The sequence below is a fragment of the Cavia porcellus genome, unplaced genomic scaffold, assembly GCF_034190915.1.
Source record: "Cavia porcellus strain 051 isolate PalLab524CR breed Dunkin Hartley unplaced genomic scaffold, mCavPor4.1 scaffold_3, whole genome shotgun sequence".
NCBI lineage: Eukaryota > Metazoa > Chordata > Mammalia > Rodentia > Caviidae > Cavia > Cavia porcellus.
Window position 1 is genome coordinate 60505735 of NW_026947486.1, and position 22908 is coordinate 60528642.

Genomic DNA, 22908 nt, shown 5'->3' on the forward strand with positions numbered 1-22908 from the left:
GATAATCTGATACCTGCAACCTGTACTAATGCTTTATCTACCCATTGTTTAGGAAATGCGTTAATGCATGTAAGAGAAATATTCCAGATAATAGAGCTATTTACCAGATTATATTATTTTAACAAAAATTATTTATAAGGTATATTTTATGCTTCTATTCTTAGGTTGATATTTTCAGTTACTCGAAGTCCCCTTAAGTAGATCCAATATTGCAAATGGATTGCAATATAAAGCATAGTTGACTCTTCTGTTGTTTCTGTCCTCTATCAAACTGTCAACTGGCTTTTCATATTACTGCCATAATATCTGCTCCTAACAGTTTGTCTGTATTTTATGTTTGGCTTCTTCTGATCTGCTGGGGAAGCAGGTATCAAGTTTGTTAACAAGTACCTAATGTCTGGGTGAATACCTGAGTGTGAACATAGTCTGGTGTAAGATATATCTAACTGTTATGCTAAGTGCTTAAGGTCTTTTCTTATTAAATACAATTTGTCTTCCAAAGAGTTGGGCTCACTCTTAAATTCCATAGAAACGATATTACACTTTATTCTTTTACTCAGGTCAGTCTTATTTCTTTGTATTGAGCAGAAAGCATCTGCTTTTTATTTTCCAAGGAAAACAATAAAAAACAAATACAGGGTGAGTAGCAGTTTTGTCATGAGACATCTTCCCATTTCCTTTATGACTCTTGACATTTTGATCATCTCTACCTTATTTGTGGGGTAGGACCTTTAGGACCTGTGCCCGATTGTACTAGTGATGGGTAGCAGCTCTGTGAATGTAGCTTCCTCAGTGGACCAGCATATATTATAGAATCTGTTGGTTTTCATTTGTGTTTCTACATAGCACTAATTTCCAGGGGTTTTTCCTGTGTTTATTGGGCTGAATTTTGCTTAATTTGATGGTATCCAGTTGTGCTGTGTGATTTTTGTTGATAATGTTGGAGCTGTTTAAAACAACTGTGTCTTAATTTGCTGGTTAATCTCTGACTAAACCCTGCCTTTTCTCATTATTAACAGTAGAAAGTAATCTTCAGCCTCATTAATTTGCTTTTTTACTCATTCATATAGAAATCATAATTTTTCACATTGCCATTAATGTATTCAGGTTGCCTACATGTCAGGATCTCTGAAAAAAATTCTTTTCTCTTTTGCATACATAGGTCCCAGTCATGCAGGGAACAGGCATGCAAGGAGCAAGCATGCAGGGTGGAAATCAGCCTGGTGGTTTTAGTCCTGGGCAGAACCAAGTCACACCACAGGATCATGAGAAAGTAAGCAACACTGACAGACTGTCTCCATATTCACAAATCTAGCCTTTTTGATTCCCTTTTTCATAGTTACCACGTGGTGATCTTGGGTCTTCAAAGTCCCTTTTGGAGGGGATATTTACTCTTAGAATTCTTTTATGATCTTATTGCCTGAAAATTTGTGCACCTGGTCATGAAGTTCTTAAATGGCTGTACATAGCAGTTTATCTTACATTTCAGACTCATCTGTCAGTAGCAGATTTTTTTTGTGCAGACCAGATTGACCTGAAAGTACTTATACCCTTACTTCCTCTCCTCCTACCTTATCCCTAAAAACAACAGCAGATTCACCATATCTTTCTATCGGAAGCGCATGTCTGATGGAAAGGCTAAAACTTGTGAAAAGCAGACATTGAAAAGAAGACTAAAAACTGAAGAATTCCCAAAGCTTACAGATAACATTTTAGTTTGCAGGAACTTTTGAGTTGATAAAGGTGTCTGTTTTGAATTGCCTAGTCTTAGGTATTTTAATTTATACTTATTCTTTTTATTGTGCTTTTTTCTCACCAGAATTTTTTTTTCTTTTTGGCCTCCTGTTTGTTTTCTTTGTGTATAATATCATTCCTTTTCCATTTTGTTTCATTTCCCAAAACAGTGGCTTTTTGGACAGAAGCTGGTACTGTTTTGTTTTTTAATGATCATCATTGAATTTTACTATCTTTTCCTCCACACAGGCTGCTTTGATTATGCAGGTCCTTCAACTGACTGCAGATCAAATTGCTATGCTGCCTCCTGAACAAAGACAGAGTATCCTAATCTTAAAGGAACAAATACAGAAATCCACTGGAGCACCTTGAAAGGTGAGCAAATTTAATCCCACCTGAGCAGGACTAGCCCCTTGTGTATTTGGGGTACACACTTTCAACCAAAAAGGTTGTTCTCAATTAGTCTTCTTAACTTCATTCTCTTTACCCTCAGTAGTAAGCACCTCAGCTATAGAACATTTGTTCAGTTGTCAAATTACTTATATTACTTTTTAACCTTTCCAACTCACAAAATAAAACATGATCAGTTTAACAAAATTAATCAGATAGTGCACTATAAAAAATTAAAGACAACCTTGCTTCCTTAATCTCGTTCCCCAAATAGAACCCATAGTTTAGCATGTATCCTTTCAGAATCAGTTATATTGTTTTATTCCAAACTGTCTCGTCAAAATGGAAAAATACAAAAGATTTCAATAAAATGTAGAGCTATTTTAGTTGCCAGTACTTGTGTCTAATGACTATTTTGGTGTTAAACTATTAACAGCACATACAAGATAGTAAATATCCACCATCACCATCAGTTTCTATACATTTTGGAGATTGCTGTACACTACCACCCTTATTTTTCTTGCTTATCACTCAAGTAAAAAAGATTCAGGTAAACTATATCATAAATAATGTGACAAATTTGATATATATTGTTTTTTCTTTTAAAAAAATTTTCCCTCAACATTATTGTATGTCATAAACAATTCTGTTTTCCAAAAGCAGTCTAAAATTCACAGTGACCCCAATGTCTGTTGGAATATCTCCTTTCAAATATCTCCTTTTTACTCTATCTATGCTATAATTCTGTCCATATACTATCATATAATAGTGAACTCACAGTAATTACCAATCTTATTAAATATATGATATTTTAACCCATCTTTGTAATGTCTTTAAAACATCCAAATTACAAATGTTTTTCATACCTGTTTTTAGACTTTTACTGACTGAATTATAATTGGAAGGTATCATAGATGGCTATAATCTAAACTTTTGATATGACCAGTACTTTTACTTTTTCCAGATTCCCCTAATACTCTATTTCATCAGGAAAAACAAGGACTTTGTATTGTATTTGGAGGAATTTACTTATGCCAGAAGAGGCATTCTCTGCAATCTGAGAAAATTACTGTTTTTAAATAGTGAAGGAAGAATTATTTCTGAAAACTCATTCATTATTCTTGCCTAAATGAATCCTAATTTAAAGCCTTGCACATTAACCAGAGGGTACAGTTTTTGTATGTTTTTTTTTTACCTTTTGAAATAATCATAGATTGACAGGAAGTTAGAAAAATAATACAAAGAGCCTCATTTACCCTTGAGCCAGCTTCCCCCAACAATAATAATCTTTTTGCTTTCTAGTATAAAACCAAGAAATTGATATTGATACCTTACTGTGAACTTTACTCAGTTAAAACTAACACTAATTTATGCCTATATGTGAGACTACAACTGTAATTTTATGTGGCCAAGATTTTACCGTGTCCACTGGTATTTGTACATACTGTGGCTGAAGCACTGGGTTTCCCTGTGTCTTGTTACCTACCTTGTTGTGGTTGTTCTCTGAATGCTGACAAGATTCTTTATCATTACCATTAGAGATAAGTGTTTCTCACCTAGGATCAGTTTTGCCCCATAAGGGACATTTGACCCTGTCTAGAGACATTTTTGGTTGTCACAATTGGAGGGAATATAGTATGCCACTGACATTCAATGTGTTCAGATCAGTGATGTTCCTGAACATGTATAATGCACAAAATATTCACCTCCCCACCCATATGAAAGAATACTCCAACTCAAAATATCAATATAATACTATTGTTGAGAAACTCTTTTACAAAGAATGATTGATTTAAGAAGACAGGAGACAGGCATCTACAAATTCTGTCCCAGCAGTTTGAACTTATGCATATCCTCATTCTCTGGCCTTTTTGTCTTTTTTCCTGATGTTTGGGGAAGAGAACTTTGTCTCTACTTCTAATAGCTTTTTTCCCACTTTTTCTTACAGGTTTTCAAAAATACCTGGCAACAGTTCTGGAAATTAATTCCATAACATTGTTGAAATGTTGAAAATAGGTGACTTCTGCATCTAACCTTTGAATGACTCAAATTGGTACCAGGTGGAGGACTCCCATCACCTTTTCTCAGAACAAAATCAGTTCCTTTTGTTGTTTTAGTTTGTATATTTTCTGTGACTTGAAATAAAAGTTGAACACAATTTTAGTATACTGCAAATTGATAATACATGACCTTTTTGGTTTTGAAAAGCTGAACTCCAAGAGTGAAACCTTCACTGTATTTTCTACCCTTACTGCAGCATTGTACTTTAATGTTATATTGCCATTGCACTGTGTTTACTGTAGGTTAACCATTTATTCCTCTTAATGATAATTTGAGAATTTCTCAGAAGCAATGTTTTCTGGAACTTGGTCTTTGTTTAGTTTGCTTTCAGCAGGAATAATAAGGCTTTATCCTTTGGAAACGTTTTAGAATATCTGAGTCTTCTGGAAGAGAATAGGATGTGCTTAGAGCTATAAAATAGAAAGCCAACAAAACAAAGCACCTACTATTACAGCGTGTTTAATTTAGAAAAATCCAAATCAAAACACATTTTTTTGGTCATTATCAGATCTGACTATACATGGTTCATAATTAAGACAGATTGTTGGCACTGATTTGAGTGTGTGTCAACAACACAAGCAACTGTTGACTTTTTACTTGTCTGTTCTAAAACTCCTCAGTCTAAGAGGTCAACTTTAAAAAGCCACTAGTTTTTCACATTTGAGATGATTTTAAAACTGAACAGAAATCAAATGAACAAAATACATTTCATCCTATCCTCCAAAAAGTCACTAACGTATAGCTCTCTACCTTATAACCAGATTTATTCTTAGAATTTAAAACATAGAAAACCCAAAAACTCTTTAAATTCTTAGTTATCATAAGAGGATCAAATGAAGAGCAAAAACAGTCAGGTTGCCCTTTGAGGTCTGGCTAGCCTGCTTCCTTGAAGACCGTTATAAACGTAATTAGTGCCACTAACTCATACCTATGGGTCTCCTTAAGTGGTGTTATCTCTCATGATGGCATTAAGGAGGAACATATTTTCTCTCCATCTGGATGACCTCAAGAGGTCAAGAATTGCCTTAATAATTAGTAAAGTTCTACTAGAACTACTGTTGAGCCTATTTATATTCTTAGAATCTCATTCTGTGGGTTAGGATTATGGTCAAGTGACTTAAAAGCCTGGCATAGGCTTAAAGAATGTAGTAGCATATTGCTTATGTGTCAAGCAAAACAGTGCAAAGATAATCAACTTCATGAGAGATACTAAAATTGAGGATTTTCTACTCTATGTGAACATTTACAATGAAAATTTGTTTGATATTGCATATTACAATCTAGCAAGAAAAGGTCAAGACACCGAAGGAGTGTTCTGATTATCTTCGTCCCTAATTCACCTTGGATGTTAATTATGCATAGGGTTTCTTTTTATTACCTTTTTTGCCTACTTCCATGAATATTCAGGCCATGATCTGTTGATTTTGGCAGCTGATATAATGTGAAGTGTCAATGTATTTAGACATTGAGATACAGAAGGAAACGTTTCTTATGAGATCATAGGCTTCAAAGAAAGATTTCAAAACAAGGTTAATGAAAATGAAATTTTGGCAAATCAGTTGTCTAATAGGAACCAACCATATCTTTTAAGAGTCCATTGTGTATTTTCCCAAAGCCTTATTGAGCTTAATTTAGGTAGCTGAAATGTAGGTGAATAAAATGGCAACAGCAGTATCAACCCAATCTACACCAACAGAAACTCATCAGTATTTTTTTTTATGGATGTATTGACAGCTACCACATGTTCATATCCTACATGTATTGTGTTTCAGTGACTGAAAAAATATAATGTAATTAATCCTTCAGACCATGAAGGTCCCTAGATAATTAGAAACCACAATTTGCTCATTCTTGATCACTTAATAGTAGAAAAATAGGTGCTGTAGTGCTAATTCAGTAGAAACATCCTTATAAATACATAATGAGTTGAATTGTCTTTGAGCACAATGAAATTGGAGAGGGTTCTCTTGAGAACCTGGGGCTTTCCTCCTAATGATTCACTGTGATTACTAACATCCCAGAGCTAATGCAGTCATAATATATGAAGTTGGATAGATGGGAGAAATAAACATTGATAGGGTAAAGAAAGGCATTTTCTTTATGTAGTTAAAATGATTCCTTAGTGAATAGGTAGGTACAAACCAAAAACATCTATCAGGATTGTTAATTATTTTTTACACTAGTTACTAATAAAACCATTTAATGAATATGGTGATTTAGAGCTGCTGCTGGCTCAGTAAGTCATGCCATTTGGAGATCAAGTTTTACCAATTCCAACAGAATAATGTATGACTGTAGCTTTTTGTTATAATTTTAATTACAATCAGCATATTTTAAGATTTTCTTTCTCAATGGGAAAACCCAGGAAAAAGGAACAAAGGACTTACTCCTTAAGCAAAGAAAATCTCGTTTTTTGACAAAAATGAAGTGTTAAGTTGGCTGTTCGTGCAGAATAAAATGATTAAAGTTACAAAATGTACCCTGTTGGTATTATATGGAGAAGAGGGTTCTTGGGAATTTTATGTTTACTGTTTATTATTTATGGTTATTATGTTTTGTTGCTAATTCAATAAATTTTTATTCTAAAAGTCACCCTACTTAGATATCTTCTGTGAGGGAAGGAGGGTGGTGGGAAGATTATGAACCAAATTGTAGAAACTGGAGTCACAAAGTTGAGTATGGTTCATTTATGTAACTCGGCCTCCAAAGTTCTGCTGTCAAGGTTTGCTGCAGTCATAGCTTTTCACAAGAATTTTGTATTATTTTCCCAAGAAAGGATCCATGAACTTTGTAGTTATTATGACGTCTTAAGTTCTTCAGTTGGTGAAGCTCAAGTATGAAGTTAAGTGACATTTTTTTTTAATGCCGTGGAGTCGAGGCTTGAGAGGTACAGTATTTTAAATTCACTGCCCAAACCTGATAGAAAAGGAGTCTGTTGAGGGATACAAAGGAGAAACAAGACTACTGTGTTTTTTTCTGTAGTTCAGAAGTTTTCCTTGTTGAAGTAGAATTGAACCTTCCTAGGATCTAGACTGGAATATCGGTGACAGCATTTGCGCAGGTTCTTTGCCAGAGTCTGAGGACCACATAAGAAAACCCCCACCACAGACCTGTGGAAATAGAATAATAGGGGAAGAAAACAGTAAAAGCTATTGACGTTGGTAAGAATGGAGAAATGGCCTCTGCCAGGTCTCCTAACACTGAGCAAATTCCAGTTGTTGACTTCCACCCATGCTTTTTGTAATAGTTTTTGGTGGTTTTTTTCTTTTGTTTGTTTTTTGGTATTTTTTTAACCTTTCTTAAGACTTAACGTATGCCCTCTACCCTTGTCACTCTCAGCACTCAGCCTTACCCATTTTATTGAGGAAAGAGGCACAGAAAGCCCACACAATACAGTGATAAATGTTAGGCATTGGAGCCAATCTGGGTTCAAATCTGAATCTTTTATACTTTATGACTTGAAGCAAGTTCTCTGTGTCAGCTTTCCCATCTGTAAAAGGATAATAACAGTACCTACCTCCTAGGGTTTTTGAGAATTAAAAAGACATAAAGTAATTAGAAAAATGCATGGCACATAGCAAATATTAGCTGTCATTAAAGTCATTCACTGAATTTAACTCCACCACAAAATTTCCCACAAGGAAAAGATGATGTTCTTGCCAAAGCTAATCTTTCCAATTATGCTAAGTGTCACTACTCTGCTCTTTGTGTTTTCTTTAGTTATGATACAATTCACAGCCATAAAATTCACCCTTTGGTGGTGCACATTTAGTGCTTATCAGAGCCACAAAATTGTGAAACCATCGTCTTTGATTCCAAAACATTTTCATCCCAAAAGGAAAGCCCAATCACATTAGTGATCACCTCCACTTCATTTCCTTCCACTACCCATACCCTAGATAATCACTGATCTGCTTTCTCTCCATATAGATTTACCTAATTCTGAACATTTCCTATAAGTGGAATCATACAATTAGTGGCCATTTGTGTCTGGTTTATTTTACTCAGCACAGTGTCAAGTTTCATCCATGCTGTAGCACATGTCCATACTTTTCATAGGTGAATAATATTCCACTAATATACCATATCTGTTGATGTACATTTTTTTTAACTTGGTCTATTATGAGTAATGCTGAAGTATACATTCATGTGTTTAAGTTTTTGGGTGTATATGTTTTTATTTCTCATGAGTTTATATGAAAGAGTGGAATTACTGGATCATATGGAAACACTATGTTTAACACTTTGAGGAATTGCTGAAGAATTCTCAAGTGCTGCATTGTTTCACATTCCCACAAAAAGTATGGTAAGATTTCAAATTCTCTTCTCAACAACACATGATACTGTCTATCATATCATGGCCATTTTAATCTTCACCCCCCTTGTATATTTTACTCCCATCTACTGGCTTCTGTTCTGTCTATAAAACTGCTCAGATTTTACTTAAGCTATATGCATATTTCCTGATCTTGCAACTTCTCCAACACCATGGGCTGCATTTCTCTACCATTTGTTCACTTGGCTTCTATGACACTACAGTACATTTCTAGTTCTTTTCTGCTTTCTGCTTTCTTCCCTGGTTTACCTTTCTCCTTTCCTATATAATCTAGGTATTCCTTTGACATTCTGTTACTATTTCTATCTCAGTCTCTCTCTCTCTCTTCTTTGTCACTCTTTTTCATCTCTCCCTGTTTTTTCCTCTCTTTCCTTCTCTCTCTCCTCTCCTCTCCTTTCTCCTAGGCAATCTCATGTGCTCTGAATTTTGACCATGTTCAGTTCAACATGATAATTATCAGAATCTCTTTTGCTTATGTACTTCTTTACTATTTATAGGGCATTGTTCATGTATTGCCTCAGTCTTGATAACAACCTTGCCATTGAGTAAACTGAGCATTTATTTACTAATGTGACCTCCGTTTTACAAATGAGGAATCTGAATGTCAAAGGGTTTTCTGGCTGGAGGTCCTGGAGAACTAGAAAGTTGCAATACCAGCGTGAGAACCCAAGAGCATCCAAATCCCAGGCACTAACTGCTCTTACTGCTGCCTTCATAAAGACTTTAATGTTCATGCACTTGTTTCATGGAGCACATCATTCTACTTTGATTACATGCATCTCTTGTTCAAATGTATGCTGCTTTATGGCAAGAAGCATACCCTATTTCTCTTTCAACCTTCAATGCTGAGTGCTGAGCTTAAATAATGTAACCAATAATGTTTGTGAAATGGAGTTGATCTTCACCTGCCAAATTGCTCAAGGACTTTGTCTTGCACTGCTCCACTTCTGTTTTATTTGGTGATATAGATCAGAAATGAGCCTTTGCCTCATTGCTTGGATGGAGCCTTGCTAGAGCAGCAATACCTTCTCACCAGTTCCAGCCTCGAGATTCCTATTTGCTAAAACCCAGATGAAATTTTCTCAGTGTTTAAACAAGAGTTTAAGAGTGACACAAATAGTTTCTGCTTCAGAGATCTTGTCCCAAGAATGTTCAACATGCTTTAATACCTTGGCTAAACTGTAACTGCAGACTCAACTAATTGGAGGAGAATTACTTACTTGGGGTGGGCAGTAGCTATGGTAGAAAATTCATTCTCCCATTTTGGTCTCCCAAAGTAGGTTTTCTGTTTCAGACCTGTCAGGATGTCAGTAGCTTTGTCAAAGTTTAATGCTGCATGACCAGCCTGAAGTCAGAAAAATAAGTTTGAAAAAATAAGTCTTTATAGCAGCAACTTCCTTCAGGCAATTTTAAACAGTGTGAGGGTGAGGGAAGGTAAAAATCATAACTAATTGATTCTAATCAGCATATACTATCCTTTATCTAACATTCATTCTATATTTTACATGGGAATTACCGTGTTATTTATACTCACAATGTTGCTATCCCATCCAGTGAGAAAGAGCCTGTAGTTTAGAAAGCCTACTTTGCCTAATTCTTCCATCTCCTGTTCCAGGGAAATCATTAAGTCATTGAACCAGGAAAAGGCACCTGTCTCCCTGCAGATCCAGTAGAAATAAATCTGGAATCAACAAAAAGAGGCCGTATCCTTATTATGTACACTTAAAAATGTTCACTTCCTATACTAATAGAAACATACATATATATTTTTTTATTTTATTTGTTGATCAAGGGTACAGATGACCTGATAAATCACACTTACAAAGTGAGAGATGTTAGGCAGCATGAATACCCAGGGTTCTCTTATAGAAATTTCTCTTATACAAAGAGCCCTGCAACGTCATCTTGGTCCAAGGTCATTTTAAGCTCCAAATTAAAAAGAGGACCTTGCTCTTACAGTGAATATGTAGAAGATTTTCTGGTAGAGAAAAGCAATCACTCACTCATAACTTCAGAGACAGTTTAGCCCTTTATTAGCTGTGAAGACCTCTGCCTATGAAGGAACTAGACCTGTCAGACCCAGACCAGATGAATAGCTACATGTGGTAATGTACCTTCTGTATTTTGAGGTTGTGGTCTGCACGCTGGAATTTATACCAGATGGATTTCAAGATGGAAGCAAAGGGAGTGACCCCAATTCCTGCCCCAACCAGCACAGCCACTTCGTACTGGAAAACATCTTCACTAACTGTACCAAAAGGACCATCCACCTGGATCCTGGAAGAAGACAGAAGAGAATAGACAACTTAAATCTCACCTCCACCCTCAACCTCAAACATCCTCCCAGAAACATAATTAATTATAGTCTATCTTACCAGACTTGAGCTTCAACAAGAAATTCTTTTCTATCATTCTTTATCCTGGTCTGAATCTCTTCCCATCTTAAGGACCTACCTGGGAACTGGTGAATGGTGCTGTTCAAATGCTCTTATGAGGTTTTCTGTCCAGTCCCCTGCTGCTCGAACATGAATAGAGAAGAAATCTTCCTCTGGAGCAGAGGTCAAAGTAAAGGGATGCCACTCCAGGAGAGAGATTGAGGGGCATTTAACAAAAATATATTGTCCTACTTCCATGCTAAATCCCTGCTTGGTCATCTGTAATTCCAAGACTTTAGATGGGTGCATGACTACCTATGAATGAAGCACATAGACCAAAGGAGGCAAATTCAGATGGTAACAAAGACAGGCATTTAAAGTAAATGAGTAAAACTGGAGGGCTAGTAACTGTTAAAAAGTGAGGTCAAGTCCTTTCTAAAGGGTCCAACAGCATTTAAGTCTAGACAATGGTTGAAATACAGAACCGTAACTCTGTTAAGAGGTTTCATGATTCTTCAAGAAAAACAAAACATTTCTTCTCTTAAAGATTGTGAAAAAATTCCACTCATATTTTAAAATATTTGCAACCACCATGACAATTTGGTTTTGTACTCATATAGAACAAAATTTTTATCAGAGAAAGAAGAAAATGCATATTCCTTTACCTTGGTAATCATAACCCTTTGCTGGGATCGAAGAAGACGGAGGATCCTCTCAAAGATATATAGAATCACTGGTGCAACAATCCACTTCCAAGACTGCAAAAAGATGAAGTAAAGAATGAGGTTACCCATGAATTTCTTAGTTAGGACTTACTTATGTAGCAGTTCATTCCTTCATTTAATAAATATCTGTTAAATTTTCTGATGTGTATCATTATTAAGCCACTGATTTCACCATATCTTGAGGACAGAAATAGAAATGAATATACTCCAATTGTTTTGTTTGCTCATTTGTTACTTATAAAACAGATCATTCCTTGAAAATTTATAAGTCTGAGCAGGAAGCAAAAGCAAAGGGCATAAATAAAATACATGGTAATATATGTACACATAATATATTTTAAAATTTTGTTTAAAATTTAATTTTTAATTTTAATTTTAAAAATCTAAGACTATCTTCCAGGACAATTTGTTCAATCTGAGAAACCAACAGAGAAGGTAAATGTGGTATAAAGTCAGATGATTAAAAATAAAATAAACTAACAAAAAAAATGGAAGTATGTGATTGATGGCTCTTAGGAACAACAACAATATATAAAACTTGATACTTAACACATTGCCTCTTTTCTTAGATGCTCGAAACAGAACAGTAGTGTGTTTTTATCTTGTCTACATTTACTGCCCCTCAATGCTTTTCAGTGTTCTATATGCAGAGGATCTACTACAATATACTTCCTAGCAATACGAAGTCATGTCCTTTCTTGTATAGTTGCTCAAGTGTGATACATTGGAACTATATGAAATGAAGTCTTCTATTTCAGGCAAATAACTTTCTTGGGTATCTCTGGGGAGGGAAGGAGCAGATACGGGGCTAATGTAACTGAGAGTGGACATCATACAACTTGATGCTACATGTTATCTGGTAAAAAGTTCTCAATCAGATGCAATAGAATACATGAAGGAAAAATACTTAAATGAATAAAAACAATGTGGAAAAATATTGGCCTCAGAAATAGAGAAATATATATTAAAACAGGACATCATTTTAATTTCTCAAATTCAGAAACAAGTTTAAGCAATACAATGGAACCTAGTCACTCATTGTTAACTGGTTCCAAGAGGCTCTGAGAGTATCAAAACACAAGTACCAAACAAATTGTTTTCACTGGAAAGATAGTGAGTCTCCAGGCAACAGGCAGTCTCAAGTTGTAACTTGTGTTTCAAGTACCAAACAAACAATCGATACTGTTACACAACTTTCATATCAAAATATATTGAGCCCTGAATTCCATGATTTTCAAAATAGTCTAGTATTGAAGTATTACTGTAAATGGCCAAAAATAACTGGGATTCAAGGAAATGGACTTGTACAACTTATGAATGTACAAACTTGCAGCATCTTCCCTGATGATAATTTGGCAATATCCTCAAAAGTATCCTCTCTCTTTGGCTCTGGAATTTTACTTGTAGAAATTAAAAAAAAATAATTAACTTGTGCACACAGCACATAACTATAGTAATGGTCACAATATTTACTAAAGGAAACAATAACAAAAATTATATATCAAAATAAAAGGAGAAATAAAAGATAGGAAATAGACGATCTTTTGCAAAAGAGAAGAGGACCAAGAGCTAGAAGGAGTGGAGAAGGAGGGAAGAGAAAAGGATGAAAAAAGAATTAAGATGTGTATGGACATGTACCAATACCCCAAGAGGAATATAATCATTATGTACTGCAAATATACGAGTAAATCTCAAATTCTAAAACAAAATATATACAACTGTTTTAAAACAAATGTCTTAGAAGGATATTTGACAGCACACAAAGCATCCACCTAGAAATCCACTACCTCTAGGTGGTAGAACCCTAGAATTTTAATTTATTTCTAAATATTTTCCATGTATTTTAAACTTTATGCAATAAATGTGTATTATTTTTATTTTATTTTTAAATTAGGGGAACATGGAGAAAGTATCTTTTAAATGTATATGGAAAAAACAAAGTAATATGTTCACATGGAAACACTGTGGTATTCACTCCCTTAAAATATTATGTGATCAATCAAAGCAACCATCAAGGTGTTTATTGCTGTTTGAGTGGGTTTTTGTTTTTTTGCTTTTTGGGTTTTTTTTGTTCCAATGATCAAACTCAGGACCGTGTGCTTGCCAAACAGGCACTTTTGCCACTGAGCTACATCCCTAGCCCAACCCTTGAGTTTTTACCCATAAATAGGCCAAGTCTAATTTACCTCAGGTAATAAATGGGGGGGGGGATGGAAGCTGGTGTGTAAGACAGCGTATTCACCATCTTAGTTAGTAAACTTAGTTAATATGACTTAGATAGATGTCTTTAAAGTTTTTGTTATTGTTTTTGTTTCATTTTGAAGAGAATAAAACCAGAAGAAATAAATAGAATAGAGACAATCAAAACAAACAATGAACATGGTACAGGACTTCAAAACAAGATAACAGAAAATCAATAATGGCTACTGTAATGCTTCTTGTTATCTTCAAAATAACTGCCCATACCATGAAACATAATAAAATCAAACAAAAAAGAACAGAATAAAACCAAGTAAAATCAAAACAATGAAAACAATACAGGACTCCAAAATAAGAAAGAAATACAACAGTGGCTACCATAATTCATCTTGTTATCTTCAAAGCAGTTGCTTATACCATCAGGCATAATAAAATCAAACAAAACAAAACAAATTAAAAACAGTCAAAACAAAACAATGAAAGCAATACAAGACTTCAAAACATGACAAAAGTAATACAACAGTGGCTACCATATTGCATTTTGTTATCTTCAAAGTAGCTGCTTATATCATCAGACATAGTAATATCAAACAAAACAAAATAAAATCAATCAAAAGGAAACAAGTAAAGCAATTAGGGCTTCAAAACATGATAATTGGAAATTAATGATGGCTACCATAATATATTTTGCTATCTTTAAAATAGCTGTCTGTGCCATCAAATATAATAAAATCAAACAAAACAAAATAGAATAAAACCAAGCTAAACAGAACAATGAAAACAATATGGTTTCAAAACAGGATATACATTAACAATTGCCACTGCCTTCTCCCTTTAAACATCTCCTTCCCTTTCACCTTTGCAACATCTATTGTGCATTTTGGATTCCACTAACTCCTTCAGTTTTTTTATAATAGGGAGACAACACAATGTTCACCAACGTAACTCTAAACCATTTCACCAACGAGCATGATATCAAGTTGTATCCATTTACCTACAAGAGCTTTGAAGTTATCTTTCTTTATATTGAGTATCTTTCCATTGTATAGAAAATGTCATTTCTTTCTTATCCATTCTGCAATTGATGAGCAAGTTACCCATACTTTTTTCTGATTCCCTGTCACATAAAGCATTGTTCTCTCTCCTTTAATTTTGTCTATAAATTTCCTTTTGAGTTAAATGTGTTTATTGAATAAAGCATATTGATGGATCTTGTCTCCTGATCCACTCTGCCTGTGTTTCTTTTTATTCATGAATTGAGATCATCTATATTAATGGTTATGGCCAACATGCAATGGCTCATCTCTGCCATGTTATTTTCCTGCCATTGACTCCCCTCTTTTCCCTTTCATTCAGTTGTCTACCCTGCTCAGTAGGCCCCCTCTGCCACTGTTACTGGAACCATGGTCTTCTTTATCTTTCTCTAGAATGTCCTTCAGTATTCTTTGGAGAGTTGGTTTGGTGGTCATTAATTCTGTCAGTTGTTCTTTGTCGTGGAAGTATCTTGTTTTGCTATTAATTTTGAAAGATAGTTTTGCAGGGTACATCAGTCTGGGTTGGAAATTGTTTTCTTTCAGAACTGAAATACTTCACTCCAAGTTCTTCTTGACTTGATGGTTTGTGTTGAGAAGTTTGTCATGATTCTGATGGGTTTTCCTTTATAGGTGATCTGTTTCTTTTCTCTGACAGCTTTTAATATTCTGTCCTTGTGTTGAGTTTCTGGGCTCTTAATTATTGTATGTCTGGGTGTAGATGTATTTTGGTTATGGCTAGCTAGAGTTCTGTATGCCTCAGTTAACTCTATATCCCATCCTTTTCTCATGTTTGGGAAGTTTTCTGTTATTACTTCTGTAAATTGGATTTTAATGTCATTTGTGTTGACCCTTACTTTTTCACTGATACCTCTTATTCTTAAGTCATTTTTCTTTTTGTCATCATGCAGTCATTGAATTGTTAATTCCTGGTTCCTTGTTATTTCTTAGAGATCTTTCCTTTCATGATCACAAGCTACACACCTGTCTGAAAGTCTATCTTAAGTTTCTTTAAGTGGTTTTGCCAACTTTCAATGGAATTTTTAATTTCTTGGATATCTATTTGAATCTGTTTCATGCATTCTAAATCTCTCATATTTTCATTCGCAATTTCCCTCATGTTGTTATGCTCCTCTATTTTTTTAATCTATGTCTTCTTTAGAGATGCTTAACTATTATTTTATTATGTTTCTTATTTCTTCTTTTACTTGTGATAATATTTCTGTTATTTCTTTTATAGCATCATGAAGTTATCTCTTTACTTCAGTTGCCATTACATCAGAAACTTCAGGTGTTCTGCAGTTCTTCAGGTGGTCCTCCCCGTCTCTTCCATGTTTTCATCTCCTGGATTTCCCTGCTTGGATTGGAGTCCAAGGACTGCCTTTTGATTCTTCTTCTTGACATTTTCTTGGGTTCTTCCAAACAAGTGGGCAGTCAGGTCCCAAGCACTTCCTGCACTGGCTACAATTTCTACAGAGCATGGTTGGTTCTCCTGTGTTCTCCTGGCCAGTGTTGTCTATAGGTATCCAATGGTGGCCACTGAGTGCTCTGGTGCAGGGCTGGCTGCTATTTTTCCCGCCTGTCCTGGCTACCTGTGGCAGAAGTGTCTGGAGGGATTGCTGGAGTGTGCACAGAGGCAGGGTTGACTGCTGCTTCCCCACGGAGCTAGTTTCCTGCCTAAAGTCTTCCTTATTGTTGTTGGAGTTTTTATTTCTTCATTTTGTTTTTGTAGTACTGGGAATTAGAACCAGGACCTTCTCACAGAGCTCAAAGTTCCCAGCACTTTTTTTTTATTTTGTGATAGGACCTCACTAAAGCACTAAAGAGCCCAGGCTGTGCTTGATTTTGTAATTCTCCAGTCTTACCCTCCCAGATTGCTTGGATTGCAGGCTTGTACCACCACACCCAGTTTAAAGTTTTCTATACCAGTCAAACAATACAAAATGTCTCAGCTGTAATCTTATAGTTTCCTCTGATTTTAGAGATAAAATGTTATATTAATATATACCAACTATGCTCTTTGAAAATTACGTTATTGTTAGTAGTAGTAACAGTAGTATATACTATCTAACTCAGGGACTTCGTCGTGCTAAGTAAGTGCTTTGCCACTGCGATACACATTACTTTTTAAACAGATAATAAGTTCTCAGTCATGCACTGGATAATATTTTTCTGTCAACAACAGACCAAATGTATGACAGTGATACCATAAGATTGTATCACCTAGTGATGTCATAGTCACCTTAGGTGTGTAATTACACTCTGTGATAGTCATATAATGATGAAATCCCCATATAACACATTTCTTGGAACATAACCACATTGTTAATCACATGTGACTAACTGTACATGATATAAAATTCCAAAGGCCAAAACAGTATACAGTGAACAGTAAAACATCCTTTCATTCCTTCCTTCTAATTCCCCAGAGGCAGTCAGTATGATTGTGTGGATTTTCTGGAAATATCCATTTAAGCAATCTATTTCATTCAAATGCAGACAGACAATACCCACTACCCTGCCCTTTTACATTTAACATCTTGGAAACTGAGTGGCCCTTATTAGTACTATAGAGCTACTTTTTCCTTTTGGCTGCTACATGTTCTACTATATGAAAGTTCCATAATTTAACTAGTCTCTGATTATTGGGACACTTGTTTCTATTATTTTGTTGTCCTGTCAAGAAATATGCAATGAAAAAATACATATAGTTAACATATATACAAATATATTTGTAAAATAAACCCTTGGAAGTAGACTTTTAAAGTTTGATGGAATCTGCCAAACTGCCCTCTACAGACAGCTGTAAAGGTTTGTGTTCTCAACAGCAATGCATAAGAAAACATACATTAGCTAAATTTTTAATTTTTACTAACCCATTAACCTGTTGTTGTAGTTTTATTTTGCACATCTTATGATTTCATGAATAAGATTACTTAGTATTTCATGCTTTGAAGATTAAGATATCATTATGTTCATTTCTTCTACATCATTTATATCAGGTCATTGGCATTTTCTTATTGCTTTCTGTTATTAGGAAATTAGCCCAGGGTCTGTGAGTTGTAAAATATTTTTTCTACTTAATAATTTTTCATTTGTTTTTTGTTTTGTTTTGTTTTATTTTTGAGACAGGGTTTCCTCAGTCAGTTCAGCCTGGCTTGAAATCACTGCGTAGCACAGGCTGGCCTTGAACTCACAGCAATCCACCTGCTTCATCCTCTTGGATGCTAGGATTACAGGCATGCCTCACAGGCCCAACCTGGGAAGTTTTTGTTTTAGAAATTTTTTTCTTTCTACATGAAAGCTCAACTATTGCTCTTACTACTACACCTGATTAAAGAGTTTAATCATCCTTGAGGTACTAGAAGCCACACTTCCCTTTCATTTATTCCTCAGTATAACCTATTTTATGAGCAATGGAAGTAAACCATAATACTCTGGAGTATTAGAAGTTTTCCTAGAACTCCATTTTTTAACCTTACATTATCTAATGATAGTTTCAAACAAGCATGTTATAACACCACAGAAATCCCACTTTAAGAATGCTTTTTTTTTCTTTTACCAAGAAAAAAATTTGTTTGGGATTTCAAAACTGAGCTATGGTCAAGAGTAGGATTCCAAAAGGTCTGGGCTTGAATTCAAGCCCCACTACTGACTTACTGTATTTACTTAATCTCTTAGAAGCCTAGTTCCTGTGTCCCAAAAGGGAGACAAAAGTAGTATGCATATCAAAGATTATTGCTATCTATTAATGAGATAATCCATATTACACAGCTATCGTCATGTGAGTTGTCACTATTACCTTCTTAGAAGGTCATAGTGCAAGCAGTTGTTACCATAACCAACACAACCAAACAGAACTTTACAAGTTAGATTTTTTTTTTATCTTTTAGATATAAGCAGCTTCTCCAAAACTCTTCCTGCCCAGCAGGTAACCAACACCCTTTCCTTTCCTTGGCCTAGATTTTAAAAAAGAAAAGAAAAGAACATGTGTATGCTGGTCCCAGAAGGTGGAGGGCCTGGTAGCAAGCCTGGAAATTTGTACTGCCTCATTGTACTTTCCCTCCCTTACTATAAAAGAACCTTGCACACCTGAACATGGGGAGAAGGTAATTTGAGGCAAATGAGGCTTGTTCATCCCCTCAGAACTAGCTTTGAATAAGTCCTTTTTTCCTTTTCCACCAAAAATCTATGACCTCCTTTGATTTGGTTAGCAGTGAGCAAATGAATCTGATCATATAGATCCAAGGGGCCACTAACACAACCACTGGTGTCTTCTCAAAATCTCCTGTTGCTGATGATGTTGCCTGGCCCTTGAAGTTCAGAATCTTGTGGATATTCTTCACAGTATCCAGCACAGAGCTAAGCTAACAATAATGGTAACAGTAAAAGTCCAAGAGTAACAATACCAACAGTAACAACTTCTAACATGATCCTATCCTTGTCCATAGAATTTTTACCTCAGGGGGATTCCCCTCAAATTGAGGGGGCCTGCAGTGAGAGTCATGATGATCCCACTTCTCAAAAGACTGTGCACACTTGTGCGGATGACTCTCCTTCATGCTATCCTTCGTTTGACCCCGGACAATTCTTCTGAAACAGAAGAAAGGACAGTTTGGGGTAAAGAATTATGCAATGTTTTGCTGCTGGGGCATGAGAATAAGAGTTTGAAGACCTTACCCAAAGCCATGAAGTGCTAAGCAGAGGAAATAGACGATAAAAAGGTGATGTGTAAACCAGAAGAGCTCAAAATAATGCCTTCGAATAAACTCCATAGCTGAAGTTACCATGAGAATCAAGGCTACTGTTCCAATCACTCCAGTGAGACCAGCAATGCTGGTGAATGTCACATACAACACAGTCTGTAAAAGGAGAAATGTCAACCTGATACAATGCACATGAAGGATACCATGATTTTCTTGCTCATGACCAGATTCCAGATACCTTGCCACTGAACCAACTTACCATGTTTGGGGACTGGAAAGGATTTAGCCAAGAACCCCCATATTTCTCATGATGAGATAGACCGGACAGCACAGAGGCAAGGGATCCATCTTTGGCCTGTTGGCTTGTGTGGTAGCGTTCAAAATTAAACAAGTGTGCAATTATATGGATAGCTAAACAGAAAGACAAAAAGAGAAGAAAAAATCCTAGGTGTCTCAGGAACATTATGGCAGGCATGCCCCATCAAAACAGGACAATAGGGCCTAGCAGACGCTGAATTCACAGTAAGTGCCAGTAATGCAGAATGATCCAAGGTATTTATTTACATCCACTCACTTCCCAAGGGACTAGAATACAAGCACCATGAACAAAGGACTAGAGCAGTGCTTGACAAAGAGTGCCAAGTGCTCAGTGTGGCTTTGAATGTTTGTGTGGGTGAATGAAAATAAATTGTGAATGCCCTGCGGTACACAATTTCATGGTTTGCCTGAGTTACCTGTGAATATGCAGATCGCATATGCCACCAGCTTATGGAAGGTGAGGTTTTGATCCAAAGGCTTTCTCAATGTGCGATTGCAAAACTACAAAGATAAAGTGATCAAGGCCAGATGTCACCAGTCAGTCTCATGAAATTCATTAACCCATAACCAACATGTCTTGGATACATACCAATATCCAGCAATCCTTACCCAACCCCTTAATAACCAAAGGAGATCTCTGGTTTTTCATTCTTAGGGACTTGAGCAATCCTACTGAGGATATCGGGATTAACATGAAGATTGAGAAAAAAGTGAGACTCACTGAGCAGGTGCCTCTTAGGAAGGACAGCAGATTTCGGCACACAGGAACCAGGATCAACATGCTGTTAAAGTTCAAGCAGCGAGCAGAGGCTCGGGCCACAGCTAATGCCGTCTAGAGCAGAGAAGAGACTGCTGTTCATCTTACCACCTAGCAGGTAAACACTGGCTCAGTGCACTCATCTAGGCTTTTTTATGGACAGAATCACAGCTTCTTCCTGCTTTCCTCTCTCTAGTTAGTACTAATGGTACTAGTTAGTACCATTAGGCTAGTCCCCCTGTTTGCAAGCAGACAGAAAATGCACTGATTTTAATAAATTCCTATAACAGTTTGGTAATATTTTACTATGTATTTATTAGCATGATTAGCAAGGTGATTTAATTACTTCATGTTAGCAAATGCATTCTATGGGTGTGATGCATTGCAGAGATTTTTTGTTTAATACACTTAATTATGATGCTATTTGATGTTATTATTTGTTATTATTTGATGTTATTAGTGATATTATTCTTAAAGCAACCTTGAAGATCACATATATTTTATATATAATTTTAAATAAATCTTATATTTAAATTTATAATTACATATTATGACTATGTTATCCTCTCTTCTATATCTTTTCATGTTGAAATTATAAGCATGAAATAATTGCATAATAAAATTAAAAGTTTAACTACTGAAATGTCTTTAAAAATCGAGTAAGGCTTAGGCAAGACTACGAAAACTATTTTTTATTTTTATTTTTTTCATTGCTGAGGATTGAAGCTTGAACCTCCCACATGCTACACTAGCAGTTTATCTCTGAACTACACCTCCAAACCTGAGAAGGCAGAAACTAAGAGATTTTCAAGCTAATTTTCTTGGGCATCCAGTGGCATAAATCAAGAACAACATGATCTATATCAGTAGAAACTGTTTTTTAAAAAGGAGTCAAGAAATCAGGGCTTTACACGAAATAGACTTGGACTACAGGTGACAGAGCATGACAATTTTATAGTTGTAATGGGGGTGGTGGCAGCAGCCAGGAAATTTTTGTTCCACTTTAGCTGACTGGCCAACCTTACATATGTGCTTTTCAAAAACTTGCTAAAAAGTGGGGTATGGGTGACAGTTAACAATTATTCAGTCTTTTTCCAATAATATTTAAGGCACAAAATCTTTTTCAATAACACCTAAACCTAGAACAATGTGCCATCGATTTGATAAGCCAGGTCAAGATGTGCTTAATGTCACAGTGGCTTACAATGAAGGCCATTTAGTGTACAAGGTTTCCCTACAATTTTCCATTTCTAGTGTTTCCAAATGACCCATGTTTTTTTCCTCTGCTGAGTCATACTCTGACTGTTTTTGGTAGAGACAGTCTGTTCCACTTCAGAATAAATTTTATCTATTCATCTGTGAGATCCTACATTTCCTCACTGGTTCTCACAGCTTGCTTATCTGAGTCACAGAGGTTTCTTAAAGCTAAAATTGGCAAGAGAGTTGATAATACAGAAATATAATTTCACAGTTCCATATTCTGTAGCAGCTGTCTGTACAGGATAAATTGTTTTTAAAGAAAATCATTTTTCCCCATTACAACACTTTACAATATCCCAATGAATATCTATTTCTATATATCAAATATCACTAATGTTATAATTAAAATGCTGCTCTCAATGTTTTCTGCTTTGCTGTTTGCAGCTGCCATGCACTGTGGCCCCATCATACCACCCTGCCTTGGCGCCAACTCTGTATGGGCTGAAATCACTAAGAACTGCAAGAAATAAACTTTTCCTTCCCTAACTTTGAGTATCAAGTATTTTTGTCTCAGCAACAAGCAAAGAAATAACCAAGACAGAATTTTGTACCAGTGGAGGGGGGTCATTGCTGTGACTAAACCTGATCATGTGGTTCAAGAGCCTTTGGAAATGGTTTGTAGGAAGAGTTTGGAAAGGTTCAGAGATGTTGCCTGAATGCATACAGCTGGAACAGCTTAGGCTGTCTTGCATGGGAGATTCTGGTTAGAGCTTAGGAGACCAGAAGGCTGATAGAAAGCCTGCTGGTAAATACCTCCTGAGAGGTTTCTGTTGGGAAGAAGGACCATGTTGGTTGTTGGATTCCAGATGGTGCGTGTTATGACATGGCAGAAAGTTTGTCTGCATTTTGCTCAGGCCCACAAACTTTGCCTGAGACTGATATTAAGGGCAGAGGACTGATTAATCTGGCAAAAGAAATTGCAAGACAGTCAAATGTTAAGGCAGTGGGCATGGCTATTGTTGGGGGCTTTTAGCCAGATTTATGTTGTAAATCAAGAGCAAAGAGCCCATCAGGAT

The 22908-nt window shown here is 35.8% G+C and overlaps 2 protein-coding genes across 7 annotated transcripts in view; one reads left to right on the forward strand and one right to left on the reverse strand.

Moving 5' to 3' along the window:
- The window catches only part of Cstf2 (cleavage stimulation factor subunit 2), a 23596-nt gene extending 16819 nt beyond the window's left edge, over positions 1 to 6777 (forward strand). For all 4 annotated transcript variants that reach the window (XM_013153694.3, XM_063246172.1, XM_005004162.4 and 1 more), the window contains 3 exons: positions 1163 to 1273; positions 1984 to 2109; positions 4073 to 6777. In XM_013153694.3, coding sequence (XP_013009148.1) covers positions 1163 to 1273; positions 1984 to 2106 — 234 coding nt within the window. In that variant the 3' untranslated portion in view covers positions 2107 to 2109; positions 4073 to 6777. The remainder of the gene's footprint in view (positions 1 to 1162; positions 1274 to 1983; positions 2110 to 4072) is intronic.
- Nox1 (NADPH oxidase 1) overlaps positions 6485 to 22908 on the reverse strand; it is a 25084-nt gene continuing 8660 nt past the window's right edge. For 2 of the 3 annotated variants that reach the window (XM_013153697.2, XM_023565580.2), the window contains exons 3-13: positions 20597 to 20707; positions 20292 to 20376; positions 19817 to 19968; positions 19532 to 19713; positions 19312 to 19444; positions 11562 to 11654; positions 10976 to 11211; positions 10636 to 10798; positions 10056 to 10202; positions 9742 to 9866; positions 6485 to 7295 (exon numbers count right to left, since the gene is read on the reverse strand). In XM_013153697.2, the coding sequence (XP_013009151.1) occupies positions 7169 to 7295; positions 9742 to 9866; positions 10056 to 10202; positions 10636 to 10798; positions 10976 to 11211; positions 11562 to 11654; positions 19312 to 19444; positions 19532 to 19713; positions 19817 to 19968; positions 20292 to 20376; positions 20597 to 20707 (1554 nt within the window). In that variant the 3' untranslated portion in view covers positions 6485 to 7168. The remainder of the gene's footprint in view (positions 7296 to 9741; positions 9867 to 10055; positions 10203 to 10635; positions 10799 to 10975; positions 11212 to 11561; positions 11655 to 19311; positions 19445 to 19531; positions 19714 to 19816; positions 19969 to 20291; positions 20377 to 20596; positions 20708 to 22908) is intronic. The other variant, XM_063246173.1, reaches the window with a different exon arrangement.